At 40.7% G+C, this 19,209-nt stretch overlaps 1 protein-coding gene across 1 annotated transcript in view; it reads left to right on the top strand.

Annotated features, from left to right (window-relative positions):
• Positions 1-535: 535 nt before the first annotated feature.
• The window catches only part of LOC138631596 (seizure protein 6 homolog), an 83,858-nt gene continuing 65,184 nt past the window's right edge, over positions 536-19,209 (top strand). The window contains exons 1-2 of the mRNA XM_069716629.1: positions 536-562; positions 669-858. Coding sequence (XP_069572730.1) covers positions 536-562; positions 669-858 — 217 coding nt within the window. The remainder of the gene's footprint in view (positions 563-668; positions 859-19,209) is intronic.

Genomic DNA, 19,209 nt, shown 5'->3' with positions numbered 1-19,209 from the left:
AGTTTTTATGTTCACATAGTATGAACATGCTGTTAACTGACACGTGTGTCCTGTCAGTGGGAATACATCTCTCCAGAGTCCCTCATCAGCTTTTCTCAGGAGATTCATCTCCCAACTCGGTGAGACAGGATGCAGTTGATATGATCTATGGAGGGCCACATGAAGACAAGACGCTGCCTCGGTTTTAACGCCTGAATAAAGATATACCTGCTGTGATAAAAATATAATTTTTCAACAGATATGCTGCCAGTGAAAGAGACAAGCTGACAAGTATCTTGCTTATGAACACCACAATCACGAGGCTCAACATTGTCCTTTTAGGTTTTCCCATATTTTTTACTTTTGATTTATACCCAAGCCTTACAGTGCAGTTACTTATGATACAAGCTAATATGTTAATAATACAGAGTATCCTCTACATCCAGTATTTTATGGGTATGTGGAGCCAACAACCTAACTCTTATTGACTTTCAGATTTATTGTAAATCATGTGAAAAGGAAGAGTGATTGCAAAGCAAAACAGGGTTATTCGCTCATGAGGGAGGGCGATCACCGTCACCTGGTACACAGTCTTTGTTAATTTTCTGCTTCAGGTCTTGAGAGACATTATAGCCGAGATCCGGATTGATGTATAAATCTAATCCAAACCCTACTCTGTTTTTTGTCAGGTGATGAGTGTAAATCTTTCTGAGGGAGACAAGGTGGTGTTTGAAGACGTCGGTCACGGGGAGAACACCATGCTGGCCAATGAGTCCATTCTGATGAGGGGGTTGGTAGTACGAAGTCACAGCAATCAGATCTCTATCCACTTTCACAGCCAGAGGTCCCAGGCTGCGTCAGTCCTGCTCAGATACCAAGGTAAGTCTGAATCACATTTTGCTTCTTGTTGATTTTTGTTGATGCATATCTCGAGTCAAAGCCCGGTCGTTGATATACACGGCATGCAGTGGTAATGAACATGTTTATAACTGGTGTCAAGTGTCCCTTATAACTGGGACCTCGTCTTAAGGCCTTGTTTTGGCCATTTGTTCAGATGCAGAAATAATTGGCTTTAAGGCTTTGGTGAAAGAAATCAAATAGAAATGTTTCTCGTGTGTACCTGCCTTTGGTCTGTCACAGAGTAAAGCAAAGAATGTGTGAAAAAAAAGATCAATTATTGCTTCTTCCACAAAGATTATTCTTAAATGGCTTCGACAGATTTGTTGTAACCGACGGAAAGAAATGTGAAGGAATTGGATTATAAAACGTACTGTTTTCTTTAATTAGTATCAGACGTCTTTAATCTTGTAATCAGTCATTCGGCCTAAAAAGGAGAAAATTGGTCAGTCTGCTGTGACTCTGCTGTTATTCAGTGTTCACCACACTGAATGACAAGATCTGAAAGAAAATTATAGCATGTAAAAGCAAAGGCAGAACGACCATCTCCAAGCAGCTTGATGTCCCCGTTACTACAGTTGCAAATATTATTAATACGTTTAAGGTTCATGGGACTGTAGTCAAACTGGCTGGATGCACCACTGTAAAAACTCCACTCCAAAACACAAAGCCAAAATTAAGCCAGAATGAAATGAAACTAAACATTGGGTTTTTCTGAAGTGGCCTTCTTAGAGTCCTGATCTGAATCCTATCAAACATCTATGGAAAGCGCTGAAATTGTTTTTCTTTAACTGATAGTTACAAAGTTAGATTGTATGCACACAATATTTGACTGACTAATTTTTTTTTATTTTGTTTGAGTTTGTTCCAGTATGCCCAACGGTCAGTACACCACTGCCTTTATACAGTGAGTTACCCTTATAAGCTATGAGCCAAACCTTACCAGCTGATCTGTTTACATAGCCTCCAATACACACAAGTCGTTGACACAATGTCAACATATGCATTTCTTCAAATTTTGTGGATAGCTATGATTGATCTTAAAATATTTTAAACTAAAACATAGCGTTCACCTTTAAAGTGTGAAGGATCTAATCCCTTGCGGTGTTGTGGGAGGAAACCTATGTGATTTTGAATCAAGATGGGGTTCACATCAACAGTCTAGTGTTTTTTTTATTAACAGCACTATAGAATAATTTACTTGTATAACGACTAGCAAACATGCTGAGCTACTTACTGGTGTCCACTCTTTGGAAATGGAAAATAAGGGCTTTGTTCCATATTGTAACTGTAATGTGATATTAAACAGCTTGTACTCCACTCTGCATCTCTGGTGTGGTGCATTTTTTCATTTTTATTTCTGTTTTCTTTGGCTGGAGTGATTTCATTTGTTTGGCAAATTCTTCTAATCCTTCCCAAGGTTGTGTTTGTTGTCTAATTGTATTATAATACATTGATCGAAACAAGTCTGAGTTTGTGTTGAAGCAGTTCAACATATCCCAAAATAGGTTTTGGTTGACGGCATTGTGAATATCTTTTAGTTTCCTGCGGGTAGGATGCCGATGTTTTTCATTTTCTTTTTTTCTCAAGTTTTTTCGGATGGGCTTGAATCTTTGCCCAAATTTTCACACCACATTTTTTAGCATTTTGTCTTTTAGTAAGCTTCTATTTTTTTTTCTTTTTAAGGTCAACTTTAAAAGTTGCTCCATGGAATATTAAATTGATACCATCAATGTCCTTGTTTACACCATCTTTGATAGTGACATATTGATCTTGGACATACAGTCTGTTAATGTCAGGTTAGTTCATGGTTGTGATGAATTTGTCTCCACTGCCTGGGGCACATCTGTAGGTCAGATTAAATTCAGACAGTTTAGTGGGCTCTTGATTTGTGTCACTGATTTGACCTGAGAGTTTTAAGGAACACATTTGTTTGGCTGTGGTCTGAAAGGGATGACTGCTGTCTGACAGTGCTGCTGGAGACCCAAAAGCTGAGGAGTATGTGAATCTTCCTAATGAGTTCCTCTGAACCAACTGTTAACTATATGTACAGACCTGAGGCCCGACACAGATATATTACCTGCCTGCCACTTTGATTTATTCCATAGTCAAGGTTGTTCTGGTATGTGATGTCTGCTGTGGTAAACAGGGGAGACTGACCAAACACATGGCTATTACCCTGCGGGTCCGTTCCAGCAGGTTCAATTCCTGTTCGTACATTCAGATCTCTAATTAAAAGCATGTTTCCCTCGGTTTGGAAATATAAAGAGTTTCGAACATGTCTTCTTCAAAATAAGGACAATCTACCGCGGGTATAGGAATAGCACCGGGATATGTAGTAGATCCCTATCAGTTATCCTCAGGGTTTAGTGGGATTTACTCTGCTTTACTGGTGAGATCTGACAGCAAACATCTCCTTCATATCAAACCAAGATTCCCCCTGATGTTCTGGCCTTGTTCTGGCCTGGTTTTATTTTATTTCATAAGGGGCTGGAGGAGATCCTTTTGACACCATGTTTCCGTCAGCACAATTACACCAACATCTTTGATAGATTTTAGGAATTCAAGGTTTCCACTCTTCAGCTCAAAAGTTGAAAAGTGAAAACCCTGAATATCCCAGCCGCTTACATCAAATGAACACATTTAAAGAAACAATCCAAATGAGGCTGTACAGTGAGACAAATAACAAAGAACCTAAAACTGCAGTATCTATACTCAATACTGTTCATTTAATGTGAATTCCATGGAGGCAACCAACTACTATTTTCACTAACATGACCACCTACAATACACTAGCGCATTTTAGTTCTGTTGTTCAAGAGGGAAGGTGTTCCTCTACTATCACAAAGGGGGCAGCATATTGATGGGCTGGGTATGGGGGGAGGAGGGTGACAGAGACAAAGCAGGGGTGAGAGTTGGTCTGTGAAGTGTTGGTTGCTGGTAAAGCTAATTTTTTTTCTATTCGCAGCATCCTCCTTCATCAAAGCTAGTTGAGCACAGAGCACACTGTTCTCCTGTTTCAATCCCTCCACGCTTCATCAGGTTCAAAGGCCAAGGCTTGGTTTTCTCTCTTAGGCTGCTGGAGCCCCTCTTTAAACTTTTTAAATGTTGTTGGGGGGGGTCAGACAGCCTGGCCCGTGTCACTTCAAATTTAGCAACATCCAGCTCCGGCGGGGCGTTAATCTCTTTAGCTTATTGATGGAGTTGGCAGGTGTAAGACGGATTCAAATCGACAAGGTGCTGCGCTTCACCGCTGGACTTTCATCCTTGTCCTCACTGTCAGCAGGGATATTGATATCTCATCAACAGACCCCAGTTTAGATCTTTCTATTGGTGTATTAGATGTTAAAAGCGTCCTTCAATTTAGTTCAAAGAATTATATTACATATGGTGCCAAATCACAACACAGGTTATCTCAAATCACTTAACACAGTAAAGACCTTACAACAGACCCACAACATTATGGGGAGGAGCCCAACAATTTAACAACTGCCACATGAGCAACAGCCCAAAAAAAAACAAAAAAACAACTGTCTTATAACAGGAATAAACCTCAGACCGAACAAGACTCAGAGGTCGACGGCCATCTTTCTAAACCGGTTGGGGTGAGGGGAGAAGGAGAGTGAAAAAAAACACAACGTAGAGATCCAAGAAAAAAACAAAACAGGGATACTTGCAAAAAAAAGCACAAGACCACCTGAGCAAGGAGAACTGCATAGAGAGACAGCAAAGGTCAGATCAACCCTAAACCCTGTCTGACGTCACAGCTGTACGTTTCAGTGTTTGAGTTCAGCAAAACCAGTGTTTGAATAGTGGCTTTTAAAGGAGCTATTACATTACATTACATTTAGCTGACACTTTTATCCAAAGTGACTTACAATAAGTGCATTTCAACCATGAGGGTACAAACCCAGAACAACAATCAAGAAAATGCAATTTCTTCAAGAAAGCCAAACTACAAAGTGCTATCAGTAAGTGCCATTTTAAGCGCTACTAAAGTGCTGCTTTTCTTTCTTTTTTTTCCTATTCAAGGTAAAGTTTGAAGAGGTGTGTTTTTAGTTTGTGGTGGAAGATGTACAGAGTTTCTGCTGTCCTGATGTCATTGGGGAGCTCACTCCACCATTTAGGAGCCAGGACAGCAAACAGTGGTGATTTTGTTGAGTGTTTAACTCAGTGAGGAGCAACAAGCCGATTGGTAGAAGCAGAGCGGTGTGAACAGGCTGGGGTGTAAGGTTTGACCATGTCCTGGATGTAGACTGGACCCAATCTGTTCGCAGCGCGGTACGCAAGTACCAATGTTTTGAAATGGATGCAGGCAGCTCCTGGTAACCAGTAAAGGGAGAGGAAGAGGAGAAGGAGCAGGAGGAGGAGGAGAAGGAGCGGAGTAGTGTGAGTGTATTTAGGAGGTTAAAGACCAGTCGAGCTGCTGCATTCTGGATGAAATGCAGAAGTCGGATGGCAATAACAGGTAGACCTGCCAGGAGGGAGTTGCAGTAGTCTAGGTGTGAGATGACCAGAGCCTGGACCAGAGCCTGGACCAGAACCTGGACCAGAATCTGGACCAGAACCTGCACCGCCTTCTGAGTGAGAAGAGGACGTATTCTCCTGATGTTGTGCAGCATGTATCTACAGGAACGTGTTGTTACAGTGATGTTGGCAGAAAGAGAGAATTGACTGTCGAGTGTCACAGAGGTTCTTAGCAGTCAGGGTCGGGATAACAGAGTTGTTGAAGGTAGTAGTCAGGTCGAGGGTGGGAGAGTCTTTCCCTGGAAGGAAGAGCAGTTCGGTCTTGTCGAGGTTGATTTTCAGGTGGTGTGAGGACATCCACTGAGAGATGTCAGTCAGACAGGCAGAGATTCGTGCTGCTACCTGTGTTTCAGGGAAAAGAGAGGATCAGTTGGGTGTCATCAGCATAGCTGTGGTAGGAAAAGCTATGCGAGTGAATGACAGAGCCGAGAGAGTTGGTGTAGAGAGAAGAGGAGGGGACCTGGGACAGAGCCTTGAGGGACACCAGTAGTGAGAGGACAAGGTTCAGACACAGATCCTCTCTAAGTTACCCGGTAAGTGAGGTCGTTGAGGTAGGATGAGAACAGGGAGAGAGCAGAGCCTGAGACACCGAGGTCCTGAAGGAGGAAAGAAGGATCTGGTGGTTCACTGTGTCAAATGCAGCAGAAGTTCTAGAAGGATCAAGACAGAGGAGAGAGAGGCTGCTCTAGCAGTGTGAAGCTGCTCAGAGACAGAAGGAGGACCGTCTCTGTGGAGTGGTCTGTTGAAACCAGTCTGGTTATGGTGGAGATAGGAGAAGTTGATTAAACATGTCACAAGCACATGGAGGTGTATGGCAGTCCAGTCAATTACAGGGTCACTGAGAAAAACTCTCTGTTGTTGTGTCTCTTCAATGTCATTGCTTTCATTCAGGCCAAATATCTGTTTATAGTCACTAAAAGCAATCAGTCAACTGAACTAAATGACGGTCTGTCTGTCATCCGTCTCCTCAGATATGTTTCAGTAACATGGACAGCCATGTCAATCTGATAAAAAAAAAAACATCAACACATCATAGTGAGAAAACTGAAGCAATTGACCAAGAGTGCTTGTTATCATCTCTATCTCTGCAGCCTGTGTTCTCTGGGATGAACACATGTATTGTTTTTTTTTCCTTTATTCTACAGACAGTCAACCCACAGCTACAAAAATGGACAATGATTTACAGCTCCCCCTAAATGCCTCAAAGTATGCTTTCAGGGAACCTTGTGTCCTTTTTAGGGAGCTGAGCTCCACTTAACTCCCCCGTAATTCCAACCATTAGCATAACTAAGGGATGGCGATACTGTCAGATACTATCGCTGGTCACCGCAAAAGTTAATTAATTTATGCATTTTCTGATTGAACTCAAGGTGAGTCATGAAGCATATTGTAATGTTTAAAAAAAAATGTGACCATATTTAACAAATGTTTTTGAAAATCTACTCAGATTGAACTTGCCGCTCCAATTTATTTTACAAGGCGAGCAAATTGAATCACAGGTGGAATATAAAAAATATTGTCTCATATTTCAGCGTATTCTGTGGACCGGAGTTCTTTGCTGCTCTGGAAATAGACTTTATTCATCTCATGTGCAATTAAGCATGTAATAGTTACCTGTCTTGTATTCCTGGCAGACTGTAACCAACGTGCAGCTGAGTGTGTTATCACTTGTTGACTTAATGTGTTGTTTGTGGCTGCAATGATTGGTGCTTCAGTCAGTCACATGATTAACTAATAAATCATAGCTGTAACTCACTTACCACTCAATTATCATGCAGGAGATATTGAAGGGACAAATTTCCTGCCTCCACTGCTAAATGTTCACATTCAGCATCATTGCAGCAGTGCTTAAAGCATGCCGTGCAGCACCAGGTATGTGCAAAAATAAATTCAGTCAAGTTATGTGCATGCACAAGAAAAATTTACAAGAGATTCAACATAATTGGTCACTGAAAGCCTTTAGTTTCCTGTGTCTCCTTCTCACCACAATAAGAGCAGCCATCTCTCCTGATGTACATTTGATTAATAGGTGACCCTCAATCTTAGATCACGTTTGTCTTGATAACATTACACCACAAGCCAGTGTTCTAATAGGAAACAGATCACATATATAAATTGGGGATTTGTTTGTTATCTCTCCATGCAGTTCGCCTTGCTTGCGTAGCGTTGTGCTTTTCTTTGCAGGAATCCTTAGCCCTGCAGCTGCATGTTTCTGGGCTGTTATCATTGGCCCCACCAAAAGTTGATTGTATTGGATCTCTATGCTCTTCTTTTCTTTCCCCCTCTCCACTCACAACTAGTAGAGGCAGAAGGTTTCAGCCGGGTTCTGTTATTTCCTACTTTGTGCTGTAGTCTACAGACAGCCTTAATATAGTTTGCTGTGTTTTAAAAATACGTCCATCCTTGCCTGGGGCAGGAGCATCATACATATCTTGTCTACTTAAAAAGAACATGGTGTCGACGTTGATGTAGTGATGTGATGTACAATCGCGGTGTTTTATTTTGAAAATTGTTTGGGTTCTATAAGCTGTTCCTCTCTCTGACTTCCTGTACAGCTGATCTGCTCTGTTCAGCTCGACACAGTAGGACAAAAGCGACTCTTTTCTCATCTGCTGTAGAAGAAAAAAAGCATTGTCTAGAACAGCAGCGATCACCGGTAGCCAACGTAATGAGACGGTGGAAACTAGCCTCTAAAGTGAAATGAAAAGAGCCACAGCTGACATTGGGAATAATCAACTGACCAGTAAAGGGAAACACAGGAAAAAAATGGCTGTTTTTGTAGTTGAGGTAATTAAAGGCCCTGGCCACTGACAAATCATAGTAAGGAGTAACTAAGCGAGTAAACCAGGCCACGTCTTTAACAATACAAACGCAGCATCATCACATATTGTTTGAACACTGGTAGATACAACAATTTCAAATGCCTTGTCTCTGTACGAATGTGTGTGTTTGCAGGGGAGATTGATCTAAAAGTGGGAATGAGGATTTCAACAAGTCAATCCTCCCACCCTCAAATATTGATAGTCCTCTCTCCCCCTCACTGCCATTATCGCACATATTTCTTTGTTAAATTCTATTTTTTCTTCTGAATCAGTCTTCTTGGCTCGGCCCTGTGAAAAGCTCCAGCTAACAGGCCTTACAGAACCATCCCCGACCGTGTTGAGACATATAGTAGTACAGTGTGGTATTTGCAGGTTTTTGGAAATTTTCCAAAACTTTTGGAAGCTGTAGCTGTGGATGATAGTTATTGGTTTCAAGCTTTAAACCAGTAATGACAGAAAGAGTTTACCTGTGCCTCATCTGTCTCTCTGCATCCATTTACCATAACTTGAATGAAAACTTCCCACAGATGTACACTGCAGATAACTCCATTCTGTGCTTCACCATTCAACTTGCTTTCTGCTCTCCCTGGCTGTTGTCAGAAATACCACCCCAAAAAAAGGTTGTTGATCAAAACATTCAGTGATATTGGATTGCAGTGCGGTGAAGAGGCGAGTGTGTTGGCTGAGATAAGATTCATCACAGAGTCGCTGGTGACTCTCATTGTTCCCAGGCAGAGAAAGGAAAATGCAGGCCAGGCACTAGTGGAGGAGAATGACTGACAGCCAGCATGGATACCAGGTTGTATTGTATGAACATGCTCGCATCAGTTTGCAATATGTGACTTCTGACATTCATACAACATACTTCTGGGATAGTCTAACGATATCCTGAGACAATATTCTTCCTTATCAGGAAGCTACGATAACACCTAAATGGATGTAGGCTTCATAAGAAATCTCATTGTATAACTCAGTTTATGAGCCCATATGCAGTAAATGATTTTGTCATTGTCACGCAAAAGACACTTTCACCAGCCAACTGTTTTTATGTGCATGTACAACTAAACAGGTAACTGATGGATTGAAATTGTATGATCTCAAAACATAACTAGTAGGGAGGTATTTGTATTGAAGAAACACGTCATTTGGAAGGTCATATTTACTCAATTATGACTTACTGTCTCCTAATTGTGACAAAAGACCTTTAATGACAAAGAGAAGTTATGGTTACAAGATAATGTACAATAAACTGATATGACAGGTTGGATTAATGGGACTCACCAGTGATGGATGTCATCTGAGTTTAGACTAAACGTTAACGTCAGCTGTTTGTAGGAGTCTTTCCTGAGTTTATTAAATCCCTGCAGCTTCATACAGCAGCAGGATCCAGGTTGTTGAGTTGTGTGTTTTTACTCACGAGGCACCACAACAGTAACAACAACAGCAGCAGCAGATCCGTGTGGTGGGAGGCGAAATGATAACGTGGAGCTTCTCTCTGTCACGTCAGGCAGGTGAGCTGTCAGTCACAGTTTATCAGCTACAGGTAAATTACGGATCCACTGTCCGTCCGTCCTCACAGTGAGGCTGAGAATTAATCACCGCTGTAGGGATATATTTATTTTACTGTTAATAGAAATCAGATCTGTTTAATGTCCAACATATTTCTGTCATGTCAAGTGTTATATTATGGACAGATTTCCCTTTTGCAGTTTCACAGCTGGATCATTGACGGATATTATTATACAGCAGATCTGAGCTGATTAAGATTGTTATTTATTTGAGGCCTGTTATTGTGTTTGTGGAATTTAGTGCTGAAGTTGTCCACGTTTATACAACACGGTCGGGACAAAGTGTCTAAGATGAGTGTAGTTCATCCGTGGACTTTGTAGTTTCACCAGGCAGATCCACGTCATGACCATCTATACCATAATTACACAGCCTAGTGAACGTGGAGTCGGATTCTCTGAACACGGGTTCTTTTTTCCTAAATCCTTATGACTTTCGCATTTTATTTTCTTTGACCTCATGATGTTTCCCACCAAGGTCAAGGAAAAGAGCCTATAAGGACACAGGATATCATATATTTGACTATTTGTTTGCACCCCAAGTTTCCTGCAGTTTACAGCTCTTCCAACTTCCTGCTTCCGCTGTCATTACAAGTGTTAAAAGTACCACACCCATATATGCATTGACAATAAAAACATATTTGAACTGTGTCCAAAAGTTAAAGCATATCCATGGCAGAACACTAAGTGGATATGGTAGACAGGACGCACTTGGTTTTCCTATAAAGCGCTGTGTGTAATTGACACCCCCATTCACAACAACAAAACATGTGTTAGCTACGCTTGGTGTTGTCAAGGTGTGAGCTGTAATATACAGTATGTATTTAGGCCTTAACAGCCAATGTGGTGGCAGCAGATACACAAAAAAATCTCTCAGGCTATGTGAGCCAACAAAACCTTTTTCCACATGTGGCGGGAGAAGGATGTGGTTAGAGTTTCGAGGACATTAATCAATAGTATTAGTAAGAGCATGACAACGCCACCTTAGGAATTTTACCTAAAGAATACATTTTGCCCACACAGTATCAAGAACTCAGAAGGCACTCAGGTCCGTTATACTGGTGAGCAGGAGATGTGGTTCCATTACAAACAATTATTCTTTATTATGACATTCAATATTCAAAACAGTGGTTCAATCAGATAATTTTAAACACCAACTACTGATAAAAGAGCCCTATACAGTTATTTAAAAGACATGTTCAGGGCTGCAGCCTACCAGTGGAGCGATGGACCATTAAAGGTGAGGACCCCAAAAAGAGGAGGCACCCCGATCACACGTGGGCACAAAATCGCTCACACACACGTGAGGGTTCAGAACCAGGGGTGCACCAAACCACACAGCACACAAAGGGAGACACCAACAACCAGAGGCACCAAACCCACCACCTTAGGCCCTGCAGCTCCTACAGAGACAGGGAGCAGAATTAACAAGGCTCCACTTCACAGAAAGACAAATAACAAAAGAGAAAACCAAACAAACAAAATAACTCCAGTTAGCTGATCATCCAGGAGGGATGATCAGATACCCAATTTATTTAAACAAAATACCACGGTGGACCTAAACATCTCTTGTCAGAGTACACGCACAGTTAAAACAGCTCAAGCTAAAAGGAGTTTTCTCCATGATGCTGACATGAAACAGCACGAAGCAGGGGAGCAGTGCTGCCGAGAGCAAGCAAAGCCCGGTGGTTGAGCAGCGTCGGGCACCGGAGACAACAGCAGCGCAGGGTGGCGAAGCCCGGTAGGCAAAACAGCAGCGTTCTTAAATGTGAGCAGGTGAGCTGGAGACACTTTCTGACAAAGTTCCACGCCAACCCGCCAAAAGTCCCTTTGAATACAGGATGAACATCAAATTAATGGAATAATAATAATTAAAACCAAAGTATATAAACTAGCACAATAAAATCACCTACCGATCAGGCAACGTTTGTCCGCTCCAGAAGGGGAGGGGGGGGGGAGGAGGATGAGGAGGAGGGCATGTAGCGCAGCTATGGAAACAAGTTCGGTTACCAACGTGACACCATAATAAAATCAAATCAGGAGTAATCGGGACCTACCGACGGTGATCCGCAGGTGAGTCACCTGTGCAGGATGAGGGGAGCCCAAGAGATCGTCTACAAAATCACAGACAGCCAATGTAACACCAGAAAAGCACGACTGACAGAAACAACACAGCGGCACTCTTGCATACCTGCGACAGCGGTGGAAGTCAGGTAGACCGGAAGCGGGACACGCGTTTGACATCAGGGGGAGCTGAGGGAATCTCCACCGCATTTATATGATGCCCGCCCACCGTGATTGGCTAGTGATGGCCTTGTAATTAAGGGATGACACCAAGGCCCAGAGAGTGACAAAAGCTCCCTTATGCTACACACACATGTGAATAAGGGGGATTTTTCTAGGGGAATATAAAAATTATAATTATAAAAAAGCTTTGATTTTGTCCGAATCTCATTAACTTTATTCAGAGATGTGTGACACCATGCGGCTGTACAGATCTAGCTGATGGACTGTAATAACCTTTGGATGTACGTTGTATTAAAGCTGTTCCAGAGGACCCAGCACTGTACTCAATGTATAAGAAAACAAAACTGCTTCATACACATCTCCATTAAATGGATCAAATGCTGATATCAAATATGAGCACAAAGTACCAGCGATGGAATGTTTCAAATCAAAATTACTCATCCTTTGCAAAACCCTACTAATTGTAAATGAGAATACATTGAATGTAAAGGATGTAAAGTGATTTTAAGAGCTGCATGCTCCATCTAATTGCTTGACTGACAGCATCCAGTAATTTTCTATTTGACTCATATCACAGGAGCACTGCTGGGTTATTGAGCTAAATGTGGAGTGGTGACTGGGCCAGCTTATTATAAACCATTGACATGCTGACAAATTAATATAAAATGGGCATGTATCTGATATACTTTTGGTTATTATGAAGATGTAATTGCAACCGGACTTTTTTCCATTAATGAATTATGAGTGAAAGTCAAATAGATTTATTTGTCTGCATTAAATTGCTGCCATATCAGACATTAGTATGAACAACAGTACACGCATTCAATTAAGTCTGTCAAGCATACAAAAGACATGTGGTGATCTCTTCAATTTCAAATTAAACAGTGTTGAGCTGCAGCGGGAAGAAAACAAGTGTTTATATCACTGCATAGACTTCGGACTTTGTGTTCTAACTAAGAGAATTTGCAGGAAACAATGGAGGTGTGACCAGAATCTGAGCTTTTGACATCTTATCTTGCCATAGGAAGTTGTTATTCTGTGGAATAAATGAGATGGTAGCAAACAAACTTCAGTGATTGAACGTTGGTCTTTTTGGAATGTGGGTACATGTGTGTACTTCCAAACAGAAGAAGCACGGAAGAGTTAATTTTGAAAAAACAAGCTTCCTTTGTCTTTTGGAAATTGTTTGGCAACAACAGATCAGAGGTCAATCAAACATTTGTTTATTCATTTCCATTTGCATCTAAACAAGGAAAAACAGGTACGTATGACAACAAAAGTGCAAACATGAATAAATTAACATCAGTTGATTTTATTTTATTTTACTTTGGGAGCTGCAGGAAAAGCTGAAAACACAACATTGTACATATTATCACTGTATAGATTTTCTATGGTGAACTTTTTCAAAAAAAGTGGAGTTTTCCAGTCAACAGAGATATATTAACATTCACTGGGATTTGTGCTCCTGTCCCCCTGAAGAATCTAACACCAGAAATCACTGTCCTTTTAATTGTGGTTTTGTCTCTCCAGAGATTATATGCGGCTCTTCTCCAACTGTGTGTGAAATTGTATCTGAAAAAGATGCACAATTCAATTCAGTTTAATTCAGTTTTATTTATAGTGCCAAAAACCACAACACCACTTATGTCAAGCACACTGATTTTATCAGAGCCTTTTCATTGCAGACAGCTGCCTCCTGCAGCAGGAAGCAATGTTAATAGAAGCAGAGTTTGTAGATCAGAAAACAATTGGAATAAGTTTTAAGACACTGAACAGCTGTATAGAAAGTATTCGTGTTGCTCAGACGTAATCACGTGCCTCGATCTCCTCGGAGCTCTGCTTGGTACATCCACCAGCAACACTCCTGCCTTTTATACTCAACCTATTTGGCAGTATATAGGCACATTTGTTGTAGTTATGTTGCCAAGAACAACCATTTGACACAGTAATTTGAGCTATTGCTCATTGTTGTTTTTAAGTGCAGGTTAAAATCCTCTTAGTGGCTGACAGCAGTGCATGCTGGGGATGAAAGTATGTGTAGGTTGCACTGCTATTCACCAGGATTCCTAATTTTCAACAAGTAGAAACTTCTTCTGTACGAATAATCGGATGCTACAATCCAATAAAAAAAATACTGCCCTGTTAAACATTTTGCTCTCTGCAGGTAATCAGTGTCAGGTGTTGCTCCCAGCAGGGATGCAGCCAGTCTGTAAATAAACAGCCAGACAAATACAATATCTAAGTGTATCGTTTGTGTTTGAACATGGATTTTCCCACCTGTTAGGCTCTTTCTCTTCCTACTATTTTGTAATGCTGTCACCCCTGTGATTGGTCACCAGTTAAATGGTACGCACCAATCTGACCCTGATATCATGGTGAAGCTTATTTCAGGTAGTCTGTTATCAAGCCTGGACATACAGACACATTCAGTAACATTTCTTCACTGGGAAAAAACTTACATTTCACAACTCGAAGTTTTCATGCCAGTAGATCTTTACTTAATTGGTCGGGAACAATATGATAACAGGTGACAGCAGTCGAGAGGCGGCTTATTTATAGATTCTCTGTTAAGCACTCGTGAAAACAAGGTCAATGAAAAGTAAGTGATTTCCACAAAAACTCACAAAGACTTAGTTCATTTTTCATTATAGCAGGCGTAAATCTTATATAACAGATCTGAAGAAATACAGGAATAACTAGCAGTTTGCTACATGATTGTCTCATTGTTCATTTAGCAACATTATGACAAATGTTTCACAAGAATGAAGTAAACATATAAATAGTGACGTGTCAATTTAAGCCACCAGATATAAATTATATGTAGGTCATCTGCCACTATATCTTATGTTGTTCCTCACCCACCCAGATGGGTGTCATAATATCTTAACTCTGTGCATCTTTTTCCAATTCACATTTCACTGTACTTCCTCCATTCAAACTCCATATTTCAAAGCCCAGACCCTTCAGTCATCACAGAGGTTATGACTTTGTGTGAAATTGAATCTCCTCACTGAAGGATGTTTCCCACCCACAGTGGCATGTCCTGTATAAGCCTGTCACGCCCAATTATCCTCAATGAGCTCTGATGAGCGAGGCGTAAATGAATCCCCTGTCAGTTTCTTTATTGATGTCCAGGCATGGAGGAAGATGTATCTATTTTTCATCAGTCCATGTAAAATGCAAGACTGCTAATAGACCATTTGTCTCTGTTAGCAAAAGGAAATTTCACGGCACTGAGAACATCTCCAGGGCTGTCAGGAAGCAGGTCACTGGTAAACTGAAGGTGCACCTTTTTTTTTTTTTTTTAAATGGAGGGGACTGGAAATTGGTGTGATGTCAGCAAAAACAACTGATACTTTTTCTTTGTATAAGAAAACAGTCATAAAAAAAAGGAGATGGTATGGGGGTGCATTAGTGCACATGGCATGGGTAGCTTGAACATCTGGGAAGGAAGCATTAATGCTGAATGATATATTCAGGTTTTGGAGCAACATATGCTGCCATCCAGACAACGTCTCTTTCAGGGAAGGTCTTGTTTATTTCAGCAGAACAACGTCCAACCACATTCTGCACGTATTCCAACAGCATGGTTCTCTAGTAGAAGAGTCCGCTGATAAACTGGCCTCCTGCAGTCCAGACTTTTGAAAAGAAAAATACCACACAAGTGACCCAGAACTGTTGAGCAGCTGAAATCCTATATCAGGCAAGAATGGGATAACATTTCACTTTTAAAACTCCAGAAACTGGTCTCTTCAGCTCCCAAATGTTTAAGAGCAAGTTGTTAGAAGAAGAGGTGATGCAATACAGTGGTAAACATGCCCCAGTACTAACCATTTTGAAATGTGTTGTTGGCATCAAATTCAAAGTTATGATATGTTGTATCATATATCAAAGATATGTTGTTTGTTGTTTCAACATTTGATATGTTGTCTTCGTTTTATTTTCAGTGTTTTATGGGTTTAAATGATTTGCACATCACAATATGGTTTTTAATTCATATTTTACACAGCATCTCAACTTTTTTAGAAACAGGATTGTAACATTCACAAGTTCAAAATTGTCATTTCACATTTAAGTGCACCCGAGCTTGTAACACACTAATCTACTTAAAAATGTATATCTTGTAAAAATTGTATGAGTCTAAAGTGCAGACTGTTGATATTACAGAGCCGCAGAATTTCCCTGGTAATATATTTTTAATTTAGCTACATGCCAACACTGATCATTCAGCCATCGTTGAGCTGCATTTGGTAGTTATAAACAAAGAATCTGCAGCTCTGCTTTGCTTTACAAAGCTGACTTTGTAAGTGACTTTCAGCTAATTGTTTTACTTTCTGTCTGCAACTTCCCTGTTGTGGTTCTCATATAGTTATGAATAAAATATTGATAAAACAAGGGACCAAACTTATTTATTTGTTCTCGCTCTACCTCCACTCTTCCTCACAGACACAATTTCCTCTCAATCAGTAAATACAGATTAGTTCCATTACTTCAACTTAAATCTAGTCATTATTTTCCCAGATACCTTGTCATGTAATCTGACTGACTTGACCTGGTGGAGGTCACAGAAAGCATGAGGGATCATCCTCTGGGGATCTGGGCAGGAAATCCATCTCTGACTGGAGCCTTTATTTACCTCAGTTGCAGATTGAATCTGGGCTTCAAATCTCAAAATCCATACCCACAGTTCATCATATTTTAGTCATCACAATTCATTGGTTTTATTTTTCTGAAAATGCTAATTCAACAGTGTATCAGTGTTTATCCACTGTTTTGGAAAACTAAACAAAATCTGAATGTCCAGCTCAAAGCTTTTATTTGTTCCTTTACCTTTTGTATAAAAATGGCCAACAAACGAGTCAACTTTAAATCGTAATGCGTGACTCTTCATGAAGTAAGTTTGATTAACTTGTGTTCTTTCATTGGGAAAAAAAAAAAACAATTACTATTTGTTTTGTAGAATCTCAGCGAGTTATATATTTATTACATATATAATGTAATTAGACAAACGTTTCTGTTTCAAAGCTTCAAATCTTCAGTTTTATTGACAACATTTTCAATGGGTAATTTATTTAACTCCTCAAATCAAGTTATTTAGAAAAGGTGTTTCCTTATTTGTATAAACTTCTGAGCATCACTTCCATTGAGTTGCAACTTTTTCCCCCAAAAAATGATAAAGGAGCTTCAGTGTATGTTTATTGGTGGTGCGTCTCAGAGGAGTCTGATTTTCATCTGTTTGATCAAAAATAAAACAATTTTAAGCATCAGGAAGACTGCACACACTTCCTGCCCCTTCTTATTTTAAAGTAACTACCTAACCTAACCTAACCTAACCTATTTTAAAGAAATGGTGACACTAAGAACAGTGTTTCCAGGTTTATTGTGACTGTTAAAGGTATTATGAAGACATGTTTCACAGCAGACATTTGAGATCGTTATAGCAGAACAAATTAAGTGTATTTGTGGATGTGTGTGGACACAAGACATAACTCATGACTTCATGTGCATATATTTCACATTAAAAGTGTTCTAGTTGCTCAAAGGCAGAGCGAGTGGGCTTTTAAAGTGAAAATCCATCAGGAAGTGTTGCAATTTATTGATCTCAGTTAGCAAGTAAGAAGTTAAAAAAATTGACCAAGCAAAACGCTCGTGAACGACTAATACAACACTTCTTTATTGGTTCTGGCTATTATTTGACTCTGCTGTTATTTGAGTCCCAGCTTTCTGGACATATTATGATTGTTGGACTGACACACTGACATTATTGTCAGCAGATCAAAGGCAGAAACGTACAGAATTTTGACATAAAATAATGGTGTCCGTTAGAGGACTTCTGCATTATGTCAGATTTCATAATGGTGGGCTGCAGTAAAGGCATTAACATCGGCTGGTTCACCTCCTGAGATTTTGCATGGTCCCTGTCATTACTGAGCTTGTACATCTTTCCCTTGGGCCCGAGAGCAGCTGGCCATCAGAGGTCTACAGCTCTAGCTGCGACTGGCTGATTTACTTCTGGGTGGGTGGTCCAGTGCTCCATACTAGTTTAGGCTAATTGAAAGAGAATCAGCAGTGTGATCTTGCTGTTACAACATGTCCACATCCCACAGCTACAGCCCCCCTCTGAGCTGAGATGCTGCTTCAATAAAGCAAAAATAAAAAGGATTGCTGGGGTGGATGGTGGACGTACTGCATGTTTGAAGCCCCCTCGTTGGTTCTTTGACTCTAAGGGAGTGGGGGAATAAAGAAGAGAGCTCCATTTTCACTGCAACATAGATTAGACCGCAGTCTCCTTGTTCTTTTCTATTCATGTCATCCTGCATCATCTGTGGTCCTCTGCTTTATGATCTCTCTGTTAGTGTTTCTGTGCGTTCATCTTCTCTTTCCTGCTGGCTATTTATCATCGCTGATGGCCTCTTGAGGGGGGGGGGAGCAAAGAAGGGTGCAGCCACAGCCGATTCTCCCCAGAGCAGTTATTGTCAGTCTTCTCCATCTTTCTCTTTGTTTTTCTCTGCTGTTCTCCCTGTCAAGGCTCAGACTTCCCTCCCAGTGGATCTCTGTGGAATATAGGACAGTGCAGAAAATCTCTGGAATCGAGTTGCAACAGCAGAAGAAGAGAATGTGTTTTTGTTCTCATATTGAAGTAACTCTTCCTTGAATACATCTCGTTGCCTTGTCATTATTATGATTAGATATCAGAGCTGAGAAATTGTTTCAGTCTAGCAGAGGATTTTACTCTGAAACAGACTGTAGTGGTTAGAGATGGGCATCGGAATTCAATTCCAAATGGAACCGGTTTCAAAGCAGTGCTGGAGCTTCGTATCGATGAGCACCGACGTAAACAATCCTACTATGAATATTTGAGCAGTTATAGGAAATACATGTTCTTATTTTTTGCTGTCTCACATTCGTCATCCTCCACATTTTATCTCACCAACTCCGTTTCTGATTGAGATATTCGTCTGCGTCGAAACCTCTGAGCAGCGGAAGGGACAGCTGACAGCAGCATTCAGCAGCACACGCACGGACGCCTGCCTGCGATGAACTTCAGTCGATGCTGTCCCTGGCTTCTCCTTGAACTGATGTGGCAAACCAGAAAATGACGTTCAAGATTTAATTTGTGAGAGAAGAAATCCCACTTTTGAGTACTCCTGAATGAAAGAGCTTCTGCTCCC

Source organism: Brachyistius frenatus, unplaced genomic scaffold, assembly GCF_029030835.1.
Source record: "Brachyistius frenatus isolate BFR_SWC_R1_liver_20210118 unplaced genomic scaffold, ASM2903083v1 Contig_160, whole genome shotgun sequence".
Lineage (NCBI taxonomy): Eukaryota > Metazoa > Chordata > Actinopteri > Embiotocidae > Brachyistius > Brachyistius frenatus.
The sequence above is the reverse complement of the archived record's forward strand: the minus strand, read 5'-3'. Positions and strand labels throughout refer to the sequence as shown.